This window comes from Mercenaria mercenaria, chromosome 11, assembly GCF_021730395.1.
Source record: "Mercenaria mercenaria strain notata chromosome 11, MADL_Memer_1, whole genome shotgun sequence".
In the NCBI taxonomy this organism is placed as follows: Eukaryota; Metazoa; Mollusca; class Bivalvia; order Venerida; family Veneridae; genus Mercenaria; species Mercenaria mercenaria.
Genome location: NC_069371.1, coordinates 45,872,325 through 45,890,214, shown reverse-complemented (window position 1 = coordinate 45,890,214; position 17,890 = coordinate 45,872,325). Strand labels below are relative to the sequence as shown.

Below are 17,890 nucleotides of genomic sequence, written 5' to 3'. Positions count from 1 at the left end.
TATAATACTGATGGACACCTGTAATATTCAGTATTTTGTGGATAAGGATGTGGTACTATGAATGTAATAGGAAAACAGAGGTCTTTGTGAAAGTACATTCAACACAAAATATTAAGCTTTTGTATAAGTAAAATACAGGTTTTTTACAATAACAGTGTTCCAAATAATGTTGAAGGGATGAGATTTTCTTTCTAACACACCAGGTTTGCTTAAACATGTAAAAATTTAACGCCACGTCTGTTAATCTCGGGATGGACGCCATATTTCTCATTGATAAAAAATGTAAACAAAAAAGTCAGGTGGATTAGCATTGCAAGGGCATAACATGACATTCTACACAATGAATACCTTAGAAAAGATATCTAAGATGCTACACAGGTCAGGCGGGTTAAATGCATAATGTCGATCACTTGAAATTCATCTTGAAAAGGTGGTTAATTTTACTTTGTTTACATGGTTTTTAATTTTCCCACGACTTCTCGGCGATTCACTGCAAATGTATTACTGCGCCTGACGAAAGGTAACTCTAATAAACAACGGGAGACAACTTAGGTGTCAGCACGTGTACGATTTTTAAAAAAACATGTCGATGATTATAATTTCTTATCAAATAATGAATCCTATTCAGATATTCGTCTTTAATATGAGAAAATTATTAATTTCTGTGGACATTTGTCAAAAAATATTACTTACAGTGGACTACTTTGCGCATCAAACTGGTTTCCGCTTCAGTTGTGAGGCACTTCCGTTATACTTTTGACAGCAATAACAAAACACAAAATGAATCAATAAAGTCACTTATAAACCGACTGCTACTTAAATCAGTGTAAGTAAAGTTGTTACAACATTATACATGTTCGTTACGTTATGAGATAAAGTTTATCTTGAACTGCATAATCCATTAATTACGTTTAGATGATATTGCATTTACAACTTATTTGACCCCGTTTTTTACGTGAATGACAGCATTCTCGTGCAACTCGTGCAAACAGAGTTATGAAAAGTATGGTGGAGAATTCAAGGACAAATTATAAATGACATTAAAGTGAGGATAACTGTATATTCGTCCAGTTTTGATCATTGACATTCCAGCTGTGTATTAGTAACTTTTGTGAACAAGATTAGAATGTTGCTTTTCCACACATACACATTGATTGGACCTCTCAACCAAATTTCATACCTTATTTTAGGGATTTTTAAGACAATACATTTTCAAAAGTTTGTTGAATGTGTTTTGATATTTAAGTGCATTGTAGTTCATGAATACCAAGTTAAAAATTAATAATGGCAACATTTCTAGGCCTTTATTGTAAGCCACTAGACTTCTGTAACGATAAATGTTTAATGTATTAAGGGGAATATACTCGTATAGTTTTAGAATGTGGCATTCCTTGACCACCGTATCTTTTCTTATGCAATACTTTGTAAACAAACTAAATAATGAGTTTTAGCTCACATATGCGAAATGAAAAGCAAGACAGTGAACTTATTTCACATTCTTTCTTTAAATTAGAATCTGTAGGACATTGATAAATGTTTGGACAAAGTGAAGCACTATTATTTTCGCACCAAAAAGTCTTAATTGTTGACTTTGAATGTACACAAGAAGTCTTATGTAATTCAACAATAACTTTCTTATTTCAGTTTTTCTCATTTTTATTTTAGTGAGCAATCCTTTGTGTACTTATAACAGTTGAAACAGTATTCATTTCATTTACGAAAACCTTGTACTTTTTTGCAGGTAAATTTTATAATACCCCACCCACTTTTTTCTAATTTCAAAGTATGCGTCCCCTTAATGTCATTTGATTTGAAATATTTTTTTGATTACAAACTTGCATTTTATATATATAGAAAATCTCTGTTGAACGATCGGACTAAATACTGTCAGAAATTAAAGATATTTATTTAAAATGATAATTTGATAATTTCGCAGTATTAAGCGCTTTCTCGCGTTGTTAGTAGGTTTTTAAATTCTATTTGGTATGTTATCGGTTATTATGCGTTTTCCACCATAAAGGTACATGTATATATAAAGGAAGGTCTGGAAAACCTGTGGACCGAAATCACTCATTTATATCAATAAAAAATCACTTTACGTTGTAAAAGAAGTAAGGTCGGAATTTACCTTGTTACAATTACACGTATACTTGTAAGTAATTATCGTTATTTATTATTATTATTTTATCTTAATAAGATCTAAAAGCTGTTTGTACAATACTTATGCGACAATGGGCGTAAACATATGACCTAGCATGATAACTATTTCCATATCTGGCAAGATGATTAAGAGAAAATTAAAACAATTACCAAGAGGTCAGTCTTTTGATAATTATATGCACTTTGTAATTATGTTTAAATTACTTATAGATTAGCATTAACTGAATATTAAACAATATAGTTCAGTGTAAAACAAAGACAGCACTAAAGGGAGGGCTATTGTATCAACTTCAGATATAATAACATTAACAGAAACTAGGAACATTTAGACAAATATAAGTATGAAATATTATAAGACTGTCCATAGTTACAGACTGTTTATCTTGAATATCGTTCTGCTTCAAGGCAAGGTTTTTGGAGAACCACATTGTTCCAGATTTCACTATGAAGAACAAACTTTAGAGAAAATTATTCGTTTGGAGTTCCAAATGGAAAGATTTAAGTCGGAAATGGAGAACACGCAGAAGCGTACTTTGGATGTGTTAAACGAACTGGAAAACTTCAAAGAAAAACTCTCAAATGAGTTTAATGGCATAAAAGAACAAAATAGACTGGATTTAAATGTAGGTAATATTTGGTCTTTTTAATTCAAGGTTCGCTGAGTTTAAATTTCGCAATGTACATATTTATGTTTATTTTTTCACAGTTATGTTGTATTTATACACTGTGGTAGTTGGGTTATTTTATTAGACATACTTAGATTTGTGTCGTAACTCAAAATAATAATTTTTACTGAAGAAATAGTCAGGTACTCCAATGTTGGTTTGCTAGACAATATATGGTAGTTGTAAATTTTGTAAATTATTTTGATAAGAAAAAGATTGTCAATTTCATGAATGAAATACTTGGCAATATACTGTTTTATCTATGTATCAAATTTCACGTGCTATATGCACTGTTTTAATTTAAAAATCATAGGAAACACGATGTGTCACAAAATGTCTAGCAGCTTACTTCAGAATATATTATAAATTATTCGTTTTCCAGAAAATCTACCCTTACATTTTATCTTTAATTTTAAACTAAACAAATGTATGTGAGAAAAACAACAGTTAGTTTAATGTTGTTCTACATGTTTATCATACATGTTTGAGTTTTCTTTTGTTCCAGTTGTTTCTTTTTTATGCAGATTCGGTTTCTATCCCAGCTGTTGCATTCCAATCACGGAATCCATCTACAACAAATCCACCGTCTGGCGACAAGATTGTTTTTACAGACACACTGCACGATTCAACGCATTCTTACGACAACAAAACTGGGATATTCACAACTCCTGTCGCTGGAACCTATCTGTTCAATGTTCAACTTTGCTTAGCCACCGGTACGAGATATATTTATTATGCGATATATGTCGAGTCTACGGCCGTAACTGGCACACTTCTATACGACTCTTCAGAGCGATTTTGCAGCAGTGCCACTGCTATTGTGCACCTACGAAAAGATGACAATGTATACATAAAAGTGCCCGACACAAATGGTAATGCATTGCGAGAGGCTGGTTTTGAGTGGAACATGTTTAGTGGAGTTTTGTTAAACAGCAAATAGCGCTGAATAACTACAAATACATTGACTGAATAGCAATAATTAATAGATAAAAATAACGACTGGTCTCTTGTTTCATGGTTTGCCGGGAAAATATTGGAAATATGAGTTATAGAACATTGTTTTCTACATTGCAAATGTGTCTTTATATATGATGCACAATTATTGTTCCTTCTCAAGGGAAGGAACACTTATGGTATACGTAAAATAACAGAACAACAAGACACAATAATAAAGTTTAAATCATGTAACTCCTCAGTTGAACATATCATAGTAAAGAATCGAGATTAATGAAATGAATATGCATCATCTAAAAATAGACTCCCGCCAAAAAATAATACGAGGAACATTTCCGTTATTGACCGTTGAATCAACAGAAATAAAAAATAAAATATTGCCATTATTAGTTGATGAATAATTGGTTGCGAACACGAATGTCAGTTGTAAACTGCAAACAATTTAAGATAAGAATAAAACGAGGCAAGGGGGTGTATAATATGTGCTTGGTTAGTTGTATCATCTTTATCAACACATATGTGTACAATTTTGTGCCTCGTCACCTGCAGCCTACAAAGAAATGACATTTAAAGCAGTTTCTATCTCAGCTAAAATGATAAGATACTCGGTCACTAGAGAAAATAAATACGGTAAGTTTCAGCTATTGCTAAATTATGTCGAGGCAACATAATTTCTCTAAAAATTATTCGACGTACCCACATACAATCCGTTATGTTTTACTGGCTAAAATGATGATGCTTTCGAAAATAAGTCTAAAAAAAATTTTCGATCTGGAATGCATAACTGCCAAAAGGTAACTCAAAGAGTTCTTATGGTGTTACCGCCAATATTCGAAAGTTGAAGAATAAAATCGTCATTAACCAAGTGATTTCGTAATGGCCTAGTAATTTGTCCTCGAGCAATTGTATTTGCCCTCGGTCTACGGCTAATAACAAGGCCAATATGAAATCGCCTGATTAATAACATTTCAATAATATTTAACAATGAAATATTAGATATAAAATTTGATAAATTATACACGCCATATGAAACAGATCAAGCTAAACCAAATTTGAGCCGATTTGAGAAAATCATGGCTAATACAGAAAAAAACAGAGCCAATAATGGATTCAAGCATTTTGATAGGTTCTAACAAAAGGGCCAAAACGGAGAAGTTACTTCCGTTAGATATTTAAATGACGCCATTTTATTTTACATCAAAAATTAACAGTTACAACAGTTTCCACATTTCTTACAAAAATCATTTAACAGATTTATGTAAATTAACCATATGTGACTCTGAGCGGACGTATGCTGTCGATGTTAATCTTTGTTGATGATAACAATACTTTAGGCTGCCTCGGTAGTAGATCTACAGTTTTGTAAAACAAGTTGCTGACAGAATGTCTGAAGTTTTTGCTTCCAAAATATAGAAACTTTGGCAAAAATCAAGATCAAGCGAAACTCAGATTAATGTAAATGATGACACTTATCTTAAACATACATTTTGATAGTTTCAATTAATTGTGCAATTACGATAGCGATTTACATGCTAGGAAAAGGGTGCATAATCGGATTACATGTACACACATGAAATTACGATGTCTACTGTAACTGCAAACAGTTTCAAATAAGAATAAAAAGAGTCATGGAGGTAAATAATATGTTCTTGGTCGGTTGTATTATATTGATCAAGACATATGTAAACAATTTTGTCTCTCGTTACCTGCAGCCTGCAAAGAAATGACATTTAAAACAGTTTCTATCACGGCTCAAAATCAAATCAAAAGAAATGACTCGCAACACAGAGAAAATAAATACGGTAAGTTCCCATTAATGGCATTATTGCTAATTATATTAAAGTATCACAATTTCTCTAAAAATTAATCACAGGTACTTACTGGCAAACCTGTCTGTTTTACTGACTGAAATGATATGCTTTCAAAAATCAGGGTTTATAATGCTGAAATAATCTGATCATAATTTGTATAACTGCCGTAAACTAAATAAAAATGTTCTAATGGTGTTCATGCCAGTATTTGAAAGCTGAATAATAATCTTGTCATTAATCAATTCAATTCATATTGGCCTTGTTATTTGTCCTCGAGTCGTCGTATTGATCATCGGCCTTCGGCCTTGGGCCAATACGACAACCCTCCTACAAATAACAATACAAACATGAAATCACATAATTAATATCATTATAACATTGTTGTGTTGTCTTGAAGGCTCCATGTACACATCTGCGAATGTCTCTAAATTATTTTATAGTACTTGAAACATGTGCAAATGTTGAGTTCTTCTGAACCCGGGGCTAGAGGGCGTGGACAGTAGAATGTATTTCCACTACCGTTCATGAACAGGCTCAATCAAACCGAGCCTGCAACATTTTCAATTTAAGCTTGTTGGGCGACTGGTAGTTTCTGGTTTTACTATTTTGCAAATTTTGATGAACACTTCCTGAATGGTGAGCATGATAATGTTCGCATGATATGAGTACAGACATTATATATTTGCTAAATGACGAAAAAGTACTACAATTATCATATCATTAACAACATACTGCACATGTAGCGTGGCATGAACGCTTCCCGCAATTATTTGTTATTTCTATGTAAGAACCTATCTCATTTTAACCTGTTTGTTCGTTTGTTTGTTTCGTTGGATCTTAAGCGACACTTAAGGTCATATGGTGACTTTCCAGTTTTAATGGAGAATGAAAACTCCATTTGCCCCACTGGTGTTTAGTGTTTGTATGGATGTTGCGATAATGTATAGGTACACATAAAACAAAAACACAGAGGGACTGCCTTAAAACGGCCAGAGACAAAACCACCACCAGAGTGTTTAGACCAATTACCGACGATAAAATATATCTTAATCTTCACTCAGTTGCGCAAAGATATCGGATATTGGAAAATCTAACAAAAAGCTATCACAGGCGATTAAATCCCTTAAGTATGTAATTTGTCACAAAAGACTCGATATGTAAACAATAATATGCAGGCATGCTCAGGAATTTGTGATTCAACTTCGAAAGTGATAGTATATAAACATATATCAATATTTCAAATCTGCTCCAGTCCCTAAAGGAGTGTCTGTGTGTACGAGAGGTCCAGAGAAAATTTCTCTAAAAATGATTACACAAACATTTAAGGAGCAGGGAAATCGAAGGTGGTGGTGTCACATCCTGGTGCTGTCCGAGAATATCCAAGATTGCCAAGATGGCAGCTAACAATTTAAAACTACTTGTGTATTCAATTGGGATATTTTCGGTGTATTTAATAACCTACATTTGATTTTATCCTTGATAAGTATTAACGAAACATGCCCCAATACAAAAATAGCCTTTTTTTTTCATTACAATTTCATTAATTTTGAAAATTCATGAATTTTAGCGTGAACAAAATAGCTAATAATCCATTATTTTTTTCAAAAATGTTCTTTTTCGTTTTTGTAGATATTCAGTCTATAAGCAATACTTCCATAAATGTGTGTTATGCTATAAAAACATTCAGTCTCATAGAAGTCTCGAATTTCGGAGCGAAATAAATGGCTAAAATCTTCTTCTTTTTTTTCAAAATGTTCTTTTCCGTTTTTTATAGATGTTCAGTTTATAGGCAAAGCCTCCATACATTTATACTCTCACATAGAAACAGAGATAATGTTATTTACAATTCCCTTTCGAGAAAGCTGGTAAGTGCTGCCTAATATATCCTGCAATTAACTCTTTCGGGAAAGCTGATACGTGCTGCCTGACTTAACCTGTGATTCTCCCTTTCAGGGAAGCTGCTTAATACTTCATGATATATTTTGCGATTCTCCTATTTGAGAAAGCTGACAACTCTTGCCGTATATATTCAGCAATTCACCATTTCGAGAAAGCTGATCAGTGATGGCTGACATAACCTGTGATTCTCAGGTAAGTGCTGCCTGACATATCCGACTGACCCTTTCGCAAAAGCTGATAAGTGCTACATGACATATCCTGCGATTCCATCTTTCGAGAAAGCTGACAACTGTTGCTAGACATATCCAGCAATTCAAACTTTCGGGAAAGCTAATATCACATATCCTCCGATTCTTCCTTTAGGGAAAGCTAATAAGTGCTACATGACATATCCTCCTATTCTTCCTTTAGAGAAAGCTGATAAGTGCTGCCTCACATATCCTCCTATTCTTCCTAGAGAAGGCTGATGAATGCTGTCTGATATATCATGCGATTGTCCTTAACGTTTAAGTGTTAGGTGATACTCGATGGATTTCCTGCGGTTATCCCTTTCGGGATAAGTAATTGCTGGTAACCAACACATTCCAAATGTTTTGCATGCCGGAACAAGTACATTTAATGTCATTTCTTTAAAATACTTTTTTGTTATAAATTTGTATTCTGTATATAAGGAAATTTTTTATTGAATTATCGGACTAAATACTGTTCGAATTTAAATATAATTATTTATTCAATATTTAATCAGATAATTCAACATGTTGGCAGTATAATTCGAATTCTCGCGATGTCAAGAGGTTTACAACTTTTCTTGGTATGTTGAAGTTCTTTTTATTTTTATTTTTTTTTTGGTTTTTTTTTAAGAATTGTCCGGTCGTATCAGTTATTTAAGAAATCATGTATGAAAGAAAAATCGTGTTTTATCGTTATTTGTACACGTCATTTATATACGAGAAAAATGGTTATCCGTCCGCGGAATAATTTCATTCAATTATTCTGGCGACATTAAACTGATTTTAAGAGTATTAATTTAAGTAAAACACGATTTTGTTATACATTATTTCGTTTCTAATGAATTATTCTGGCGACGTATAACTGATTTTGAGTGTATTAATTTTAGTAAAACACGTTTTTGTTACACATTATTTCGATTCAAAGCGTGTTTAAACAGAAGTAAGCATTTTAGAATATCTGTTTTTGCACCATAAAAAGTACATGTATTTATAAAGGAAAGGCTGGAAAAACTGTAGACCGAAATTCTTTTATCAAAACTTACTTTGCGCTGAAAACGTTAGGTCGGAGTACAAGTTACTAATTACCGTGTTACGATTGTAATTGCATACTTGTAAGTAATTTTCGTTATCAATTAAAATGCAAAAGCTGTTTGTACAATGATCATACGGCAATGGGCGTAAACATATGACCTCGCATAATAACTATTAACATATCAGATTCGATAATTATTTAGACAATTAGAACAATAACCAAGCGGTCAGTTTTTGATAATAATAAGCACTGCATAATTATGTTTTAATTACTGATAGATTAGCATTAATTGAATGTTACTCAAAATAGTTCAGTATAAAACAAAGACAGCACTAAAGGGAGGGCTATTGTATCAGCTTCAGATATAATAACATTAACAGAAACTTGGAACATTTAGATAAATATAAATATGCAATATTATAAGGCTGTCCATAGTAACAGAACGTTTATCTTTTTTATCGTTCTGCTACAAGGTAAGGTTTTTGGAGAGCCACATTGCTCCAAATTTCACTATGAAGAACAAACTTTAAAGAAAACTATTCGTTTGGAATTCCAAATGGAAAGGCTTAAGTCGGAAATGGAGAACACACAGAAGCGTACTTTGGATATGTTAAACGAACTGGAAAACTTCAAAGAAAAACTCTCAACTGAGTTCAATGGCATAAAAGAACAAAACAGACTAGACTTAGAAAACCGATCTGAAGATTTTAGAATCTTAAAAGGTAAGTTATTTTCTTTGCCTTTATTCAAAGTTCACCGACTTTATCTTTTGAAAGGCACACATTTATGCTAACTCTGTGTCATATGTTATTCGTTGAACACACAACTCTTGATATGGCGGGTTATTTTATATGACGTACAAAGGGTCGTAACTCAATATATTGAATTTCACTGAAAAAGTAGTCAGGTACTCCAATGTTGTCTTGCTGGACAACATATGGTTGTTGCAAATTTGTAAATAATTTTGAGAAAGAAAACCATTGTTAATTTCATGAATGAAATAATTGACAATATATTGTATTTTCTATGTGTCACATTTTATCGTGCTATAAGTTTTTCTGAATTTAAAAATCATGCGAAACTCGACGTGTGATATGAATGTCTAGCAGATAATATAAATTACTCGTTTTTGTTCGCAAGAGAAAAACAACAGTAAATATAAATGTAATTCTACATGTTTATCATACATGTTTGATTTTTCTTCTCTTTTTTCAGATTTAGTTTCTACCCCGGCTATTGCATTCCAATCACGGAATCCATCTACAACCAATCCAAAGTCTGGCGACAAGATCGTTTTCACAGACACACTGCACGATTCAACGCATTCTTACAACAACAAAACTGGGATATTCACGGCTCCTGTCTCTGGAACTTATTTGTTCAATGTTCAACTTTGCTTAGCCGTCGGCAGCAAATATATTTATTATGCGATATATGTCGGATCTACGGCCGTAACTAACACACTTCTAAATGACTCTGCAGAGCGATTTTGCAACAGTGCCACTGCTATTGTTTACCTTCGAAAAGATGACGAAGTGTACATAAAAGTTCCCTCTACAAGTCATCATGCCTTGCGAGAAACAAGTAATGAGTGGAATATGTTTAGTGGAGTTTTGTTAAACAACAATTAGCGTTTGCTATGACATTGACTCAATTACACTAATTGATAATTATTACAAATACGGACTAAGTATCTGTTATTTCACAAATTGTCGGGAAAATAACTGAAAAATTGAGCTGTAGAACATTGTTTTTCTGCATCGTAAATGTATCTTTATAAAGTTTATATTATGATGCACAATCATTATTACTGATATTTTTTCTTAGAAAAAAGAACTAGTGTATATAAGAGAAAGATTTAGGTTTAATTAACTATTAAATTGCAAGTTTTACATATAAAAACGAATTATTTTGACGGTGAATTGAGACTCACTCGCTGTAACAATGTTTAACATTTCCGTTATTGACCGCCGAATCAACATAAAAGAGAACAAAATTGCCAGTCATGGTACGTTATATATAAAAACTTGCATTTTCATAGGAATAGAAAATAAACTAAGACACTTCAGCCTAATATCTTATTGCCAGTTTCATCAAAATGATCCGCAATTCTAGTATCATTTCCGCAATGGTAACGTAAAAATCCATGTTGGGGACTTACGGCCCTTTCATGCTTCCTTAGAATCAAAAGTCATTTTGAAAATATGGCTGAAATGTCTAAGTCAACCGACCTAAAATACAGAAATATCAGACACCTTAGGCAAATGCTGGAACTGTAGACAACATCCAAAACGGCCGTAAAAATAAAAAAAATAAAAATCTCGGTATACCCTGTTCAGTTATGGACCCAGCGGGATTTTTATTTTCTTCTCGTGCAATTATTACATCAAAGATACAAAGTTGATATGATGCGCTCAATCCCAGATAATTATAAGAAAGGGCTAACAAAAGACATCTCATAAGCACACATAAGTTCATGCGCATAATTTTAGACAGGGTGACCGCTGCGCGTGAATCCGGCATGGCGACCAATGAAAATGTGACTTTCGTTTTCAGTACTTCCGGGAAAAGCTGAAGGTCGTTAAAAGTCATTTTCTGTGTTTTGAAAAACATACGACGTCGTATGTTTTGCTAGGTTTTATAGAAATGTCACAGTCGTCATAAGGATATACAGTTCAAACACAAACTCAAGTACAGTATGAATTCCACTTTCCAGTACAGTAGACACTACCACACATTTTAGCGGCGTTATTTATTTTTGTTGGATTTTGTTGTACGCAGTTGATATCTTAGTAGTTAGATATTATGTATTTTGCTAGTAATATTTGTAAAAACTAAAAAGAATAATACAGTAAAACTAAATTAGATTATACGAGCAAACGTTTGATTAAACAATCGTTGTCAAGCGTGTCGCCATCATTACTATCACGTGGTTTTACCAACTTCACGTCAAATCAAATCAAATCAAATCAATTTTTTTTTTGTTATGGGAAAGATTTCAACAAGTTAACATAAGCTATGTAAGCTTTTTAACGACATGATTTGTTTGGAGGCAAGGATGATTGTTTGATAATATTCTTGCGCGGAGGTTGATTCAAACTATGCCGTCTTGTTCAGTTATTCTTTTAAAAAAAGCACGATGTTTTGTCATATAAGTAAATAAAATACTTTTTCGCAATAAACTGTATTCAATTAAAACAAAATCAGGAAATATACATGCGCAGGCATGCACGCGACACTCGCGGGCTACGTTTAAATTGTGTGATATTTTTATTGTCTAACTGATTGTTTAAATAATTCCTTACATACAATCTTGTTTTAGCATTTCTTAGGCAAAAATGATGTTAAGTATATTTGGCAGGTTAAATAAATAATTTATTTCTTTTATATCGGAAATTTATATTTGAACTATATACATATAATATTATGTTACGTAACATATATGGCTGTAGTCGTCTTGGTTTTCAATGCTTACAAATGATATTTTTATAGATTTTTTTATAGAAATTATTTATTATTATAGCCCAAGGAAAGGTTGAGCGTACTATCACTTAACGCAGAGTATCTACTGCATTAAAAGATTTTTTTAAACTAACCCCAGCCATCAATACCGCATACTTACTGAAGAGACTTCTTCAACTAATTCTAGAAGATCATCATTCAAATAAGCCCTACAACGTAAACTGAGAATTTCCCAAACTAGTTTCAGTTTGTAACTCCACTACATAGATCTTCTGATGAAAGGAATCCACTTCTTGGCTGTGTCAGTGCTTAGTGAAGCCCATTATGATACTACTGACAACAGTGATGAACGGCTGACAATACCGAAATATAAATCCAGTGACGACTTCTTGTCATTGGTACACGTAACACTTAAATTAAGGGCTGACTTGTTCTCTCTGGAAGGACGTTCTGGACTGAGTGTGAGTTAAAATGATGCAATAAACTGTGTGCCGGAGAGACTGTTCATGTTTCTGTGGCCAAGAGCTTCTAGATGAAGAATTTGATCATTAAGATCCTGATTGTGATAGATAAGCAAAAGTAATAAGTGTAGCATAAGATATTGTTTATGGAGTGAGTGGTGATGAAAATGAACTCTTAAACACATTGGTCTTGCAAGTACATTGCACCAGATGACTAGGTTAAAACATTTAGTTAACTTATTTCATAGTGCATGATATACATTGGGCTACAGAGACATATTAAGAATAGACACATCTTTAGCTGAAAAAAACAACTGGCGGTGGCTTTCAGGAAGAAGAAACTTGAAAGCAATGTCAGTGAACTTAATTTGGATGAATTAAAGGCTAAACACCAGGAAGCTGACACAAAAATCATTCTTCATGCTGTTCACTACAGTAAACAATCAAATTGTAGCACTGTTGTTGTTTCTGCCAGAGGTTACTCTTACTATGCCACTTGCAGAAAATAAATGCAACAGTATAGATGATGGCTGGAACAGGGAAAAATAACGAAAATACATTCAATTCAACACAGTGTTAGATAAATCATCAAAAACTGAAGAGTTGCGTAGAAATTTACTTGCCTTTTATGCACTCACTGGCTGTGACACAACATCATATTTCTGTGGAATCTCTAAAATCAGTATTTAAAGTTTATACAACCAGGCAAAACTGATGGAGGTCTTGGATATGGGCAACGGACTGATGAAGTAATGAAAACTGTGACTATTTTATTTGCAAAATGTTTGGCCAAAATACTGATGACACACTTAAGCCAGTTCTAATTACCCGTTATCCCAGTCCTAAAGCTTGTATTTAGTTCATTGCTTGCAAGTGTACTTCTGGATGTAGGACCCTCAGATGTATATGTAAAAAGACTGGGCTCTTATGCACAGATATAATGTAAATGCGATAAAAGCATTACCAGCTGTATGAACTCGACGGAGTAAATTAACATATGAAATAGGACTGTGAAAGCATACCTTAAGGTTCAAGTAATTCAATCTATATTATTTTGAAATAATCATATCATAAACAGTTTATGGATTTAGCTTCTGTCCTGTAAACTGATTCAAAATATAAAATTAGTGTACGGTATTCAACAATAGCTTTGCAACAATAACCAATGTGAATTGTTAAATAATCATCTTTTTGGCGAAATAATCAAGTTCGGGTGCTTTTAAATGTTTGTTTTTTTTTCTCTTAACAGAGCACACATTCAGATAAAAGGTATTTATCTTTGAAAAAGGTGTTGTTTATTTAATCTGTTACTATGTTACACATTACTTTGATAAAGAAACCTATATACATTTGGATAATTGGGATACTATTACAAACTTATATTAGAAATATCTTAATTTGGCGGCCATTTTGTTTTTCTCCAATTTGACCTATAAAAAAGTCATTTGTCAGATGACCAACATATATTTTTGAATTCAGCATACTCAAACTACCCTAAAAAAGTATATGGGACCAAATACTAACAAAATGTCTGTATCTCTCACATTTATTGAACTCTGGACTAGACTATAATTATTATCTTGTAAATTTAAACTTGAACACCAAGTCGATCTATTGCAAGTTTTAATCATCCGAATATCCTATATCAGTAATCATATAAGACCTGTTTTAGTAAAGTTCTTGCAGATTTATACTTGAACGCCTGGTCGTTTTAATAAAAGTCCAGTTTATGTCAACCGAAGATCCTATATTAGTTATCATATTAGACCTGACTTGAGTAAGTGATGGGAATTATCTTTGATGCAAAAATGATACTGAAACAGACATTAATGTTGACGAACACTTTCTGTTAGTGTTTCGTGATATGAGTGTAAACATTGCGTATAATTTTGTATAATTAATGACATGAAAGTACTGAAATTATCGTCTCATTAACAACAACAAATTTGTAGCGTTGCATGGATGTTTCTGGTAAATAACTGTTTAAATCCATGAAAGAACATTTCTCATTTAATGTATTTGTTTGTTTTGTTGAGTCTTAAGCGACACTTAAGGTCATATGTTGCTTTTCATGTTTTAATGGTGAAGGAATACGCCATGTGCACTTAGAAACCTTGCTATCACATCACACATTCGGTAATTCTGCTAGTTGCCTTCCTCATATGATAACCAACAATGGATCGAACACACAGAGATTAGGGGCAAGTCATTCAAAACCACCAAACTTAGTCACTAGGCCATGGAGGACTAATATCAACTTCTTCCCTGATCCATAAATAGTTTTCTTCATCACTCATTTAATGATGCGTTGTGTGGTTAAAACCTAGACAATTAACCAACATTTATGGTCCTTATATTAGTGTTTGTATGGATGTGTTGACAATGCACAATTATGTACATTAAAACCAAAATAATATGAAAACGTCCAAAGAGACAAACAAAGAAATAAAGGAGCACCACTTTGAAACGGCCAGTGTCAAAACAACTACGAGGTTTTCTAACTGTATACAATGTTTACGCCTAACAAATCACATACGCATATTGTGAATAACATTAAAGAAGCAGACCTTTTATACCAAACGGAACCAGACATACGACAAATATCAAAGCAGTTCAGACTAATTTGGATACGGATCTGCCTTTCATGGAATCAAAAATGAAACACAAACTTAAGTTAAGCTCTGCTACAGTGCCTGTATAGAGATGTACGTAATTGATACACGCGCATGTAGACAAAGTTTGTACATATTGCATACGTATACTAAAATGTATAAGAAATATATAAGCCTCAAACGACAAGAAAAATACAAATAATGTAGGCGTAACACCATTGCTTTAAATCACGTCCATTCTATAAAGATGCAGGCCAGTATTTGACATCTATCCCAGGTGTAATCCTACACTCCAAAAGTCACAATAACAAAACGGAATCAATACTCTTGTTTACAAATATGTATATTGAATATCTATCATTTAATAAATGTTATATGTTTAACAGGTTTTCTGTTTACTTCAAAGAAAACTGTAAGCATTATATATTTGAGACTATTTTTAAACAATGAGTTGTATTTCTTTCAAGCATAGACACTGCACAGACATTGTGGCGCCGGTTCGAGAATATGGAAGATGGCCGCCAATAATGAGAAAAATATCTGCATGTTGTCCTGTTCTGTTATATAACTATAGCAATTTTGTATGTAATAATATTTGGGCAATGTTATATGAATAACTATAACATCATCATAATAAAATTAAGAAAACTGGTAAACTATGCGGTCTAGAAATTTCCCAGATTTACCCCATCCACTCAAAGTTCTACTATTTACAGCATTACAATAGCATGTTATGAATATATGTATTCCATCAATATCTAAACTTTAATGTTAGGCAGAGAAAGAAACGAAATTTGAATGAAATTAATTTGATTTGTATGAATTCTAGATTTGTTGATTTACTTCGCCTAATTTCAGAACTGTGCTTGCTACGCATATCAATCCAGGATCATAGTAAAATAACCTATTTAAGTTTTAGAATCTAAGTGAGTGTTTACATAGCATATCATACATTTATGGAAGTTTTGCATATACCTGAAAATGTAGAACAAACGGAACAAGAATATTTTTTTAAAAAATACCGGATTTTAGCTATTTTACACCAAATTTTGATTTATCGAAATTACTAAAATTGTCATAAAAAGGCTGTTTTTTGGTATTTTTTCGGGTCGCATTTTGCTGTATCTAAGATTTTCCTCTTATAATTTATAGAGAAAGTGCACACAGACACCCCATCAAGGATTGTATTAATCGTGCACCGTGGTGACCTCTCGAGAATGTTTTTAAGTGCTGCCTCACATATCATGCGATTCACACTTTCAGAAAAGCAGATAAGCATTTCATGATATATTCTGCGATTCTGCGTTTTGAGAAAGCTGGTAAGTGCTGCCTTATATATCCTCCGATTCACTCTTCCAGAAAACCTAATACGTGCTGCCTGACCTAACCTGTGATTCTCCCTTTCGGGGAAGCTGCTAAATATTTCTTGACATATTTTGCGATTCTCCTATTTGAGAAAGCTGACAACAATTGCCGTACATATCTAGCAATTCACCCTTTCGCAAAAGCTGATAAGTGCTGCCTGATATATCCTGCGATTCTCTCTTTAGAGAAAGCTGAAAACTGTTGCTAGACATATCCATCAATTCAACCTTTCGGAAAAGCTAATAAGTGCTGCCTGACATATCCTCCAATTCTTCCTACAGGGAAAGCTATTAAGTGCTACCTGACATATCCTTGGATTCTTCCTTTAGAAAAATCTGAGATATTCTACCTGACATATCCCCCGATTCGTTTTTTAGAGAAAGCTGATAAATGCTACCTGACATTTACTCCAATTCTTCCTTTAGAGAAAGCTGATAAATGCTACCTGACATATCCTCCGATTCTTTCTTTAGAGAAAGCTGATAAATGCTACCTGACATATCCTCCGATTCTTCCTTTAGAGAAAGCTGATGAATGCTGTCTGATATATAATACGATTCCCCTTAACGGACTAAGTGTGATAAGTGATAGTCGATAGATTTTTTGCGGTTATCCCTGTCGGGATAGGTAATTGCTAGTAACCAACACATCCTAAATATTTTCCATGTCGGAACAAGTACATTTAATGCCATTTCTTTAAAAATACTTTTTTGTTATAACTTTGTGTTCAGTATAAAAGGAAAATTCTTATTGTATGATCGGACTAAATACCGAACTTAAATATATTTATTCAATATTTAATCTGATAATTCGACAGGTCGGCAGTATAATTCGAATTATCGCGATGTTTAGTGGTTTTCAAGTTTTCTTTAGTTTAAACAATATTTTATTTTTTGAAGCAACATACACATAACATGTACAACAAACTTTTACATGTCAAATACATGGATTGGAAAACAAGCTGATAGCTTATGTAAATTCCTTTCCAATAAACAATTTACAACAATAAATGTACAAGGTTACGATCAGTATGACATTTATGAACATTGTAACGAGGTAATTTAATTTATACTTGAATAATGTTTCAAGAGTTGGGAAGTTGTTTGGGGTAAAGCGTCTTGAGAAATAACCTAAGTATACGGACTCTTTTAAACATGTGTATATGTCACGTTACTACAATCAAATAAAAATTTAATGTGAGAAATGTGTTAGAACAATAAAACCGATAGAAAAGAAAA

General features: G+C 32.9%; 2 protein-coding genes across 2 annotated transcripts; both read left to right on the top strand.

Moving 5' to 3' along the window:
• The first annotated feature begins 2,648 nt into the window (after positions 1-2,648).
• LOC123530720 (collagen alpha-2(VIII) chain-like) lies at positions 2,649-3,765 on the top strand. The gene is made up of 2 exons (XM_053518076.1): positions 2,649-2,787; positions 3,350-3,765. The coding sequence occupies exons 1-2, from the start codon at positions 2,649-2,651 to the stop codon at positions 3,763-3,765; spliced, it is 555 nt and encodes a 184-aa protein (XP_053374051.1).
• A 5,344-nt stretch (positions 3,766-9,109) lies between these two features.
• LOC123530671 (collagen alpha-2(VIII) chain-like) lies at positions 9,110-10,908 on the top strand. Its single transcript, XM_045311406.2, has 2 exons — positions 9,110-9,474; positions 9,968-10,908. Exons 1-2 carry the CDS (start codon positions 9,162-9,164, stop codon positions 10,381-10,383), a joined length of 729 nt encoding a protein of 242 aa, XP_045167341.1. The 5' UTR covers positions 9,110-9,161; the 3' UTR covers positions 10,384-10,908.
• The last annotated feature ends 6,982 nt before the right edge of the window (positions 10,909-17,890 follow it).

What these genes read in the sequence shown, in the direction of transcription:
- LOC123530720 (XM_053518076.1), top strand. Translation starts at nt 2,649, where the DNA reads ATGGAAAGATTTAAGTCGGAAATGGAGAACACGCAGAAGCGTACTTTG. An exon ending in TAGACTGGATTTAAATGTAG is followed by an intron (nt 2,788 to 3,349) that starts GTAATATTTGGT and finishes TTTTTTATGCAG; the next exon opens with ATTCGGTTTCTATCCCAGCT.
- LOC123530671 (XM_045311406.2), top strand. Translation starts at nt 9,162, where the DNA reads ATGCAATATTATAAGGCTGTCCATAGTAACAGAACGTTTATCTTTTTT. An exon ending in AGATTTTAGAATCTTAAAAG is followed by an intron (nt 9,475 to 9,967) that starts GTAAGTTATTTT and finishes CTCTTTTTTCAG; the next exon opens with ATTTAGTTTCTACCCCGGCT.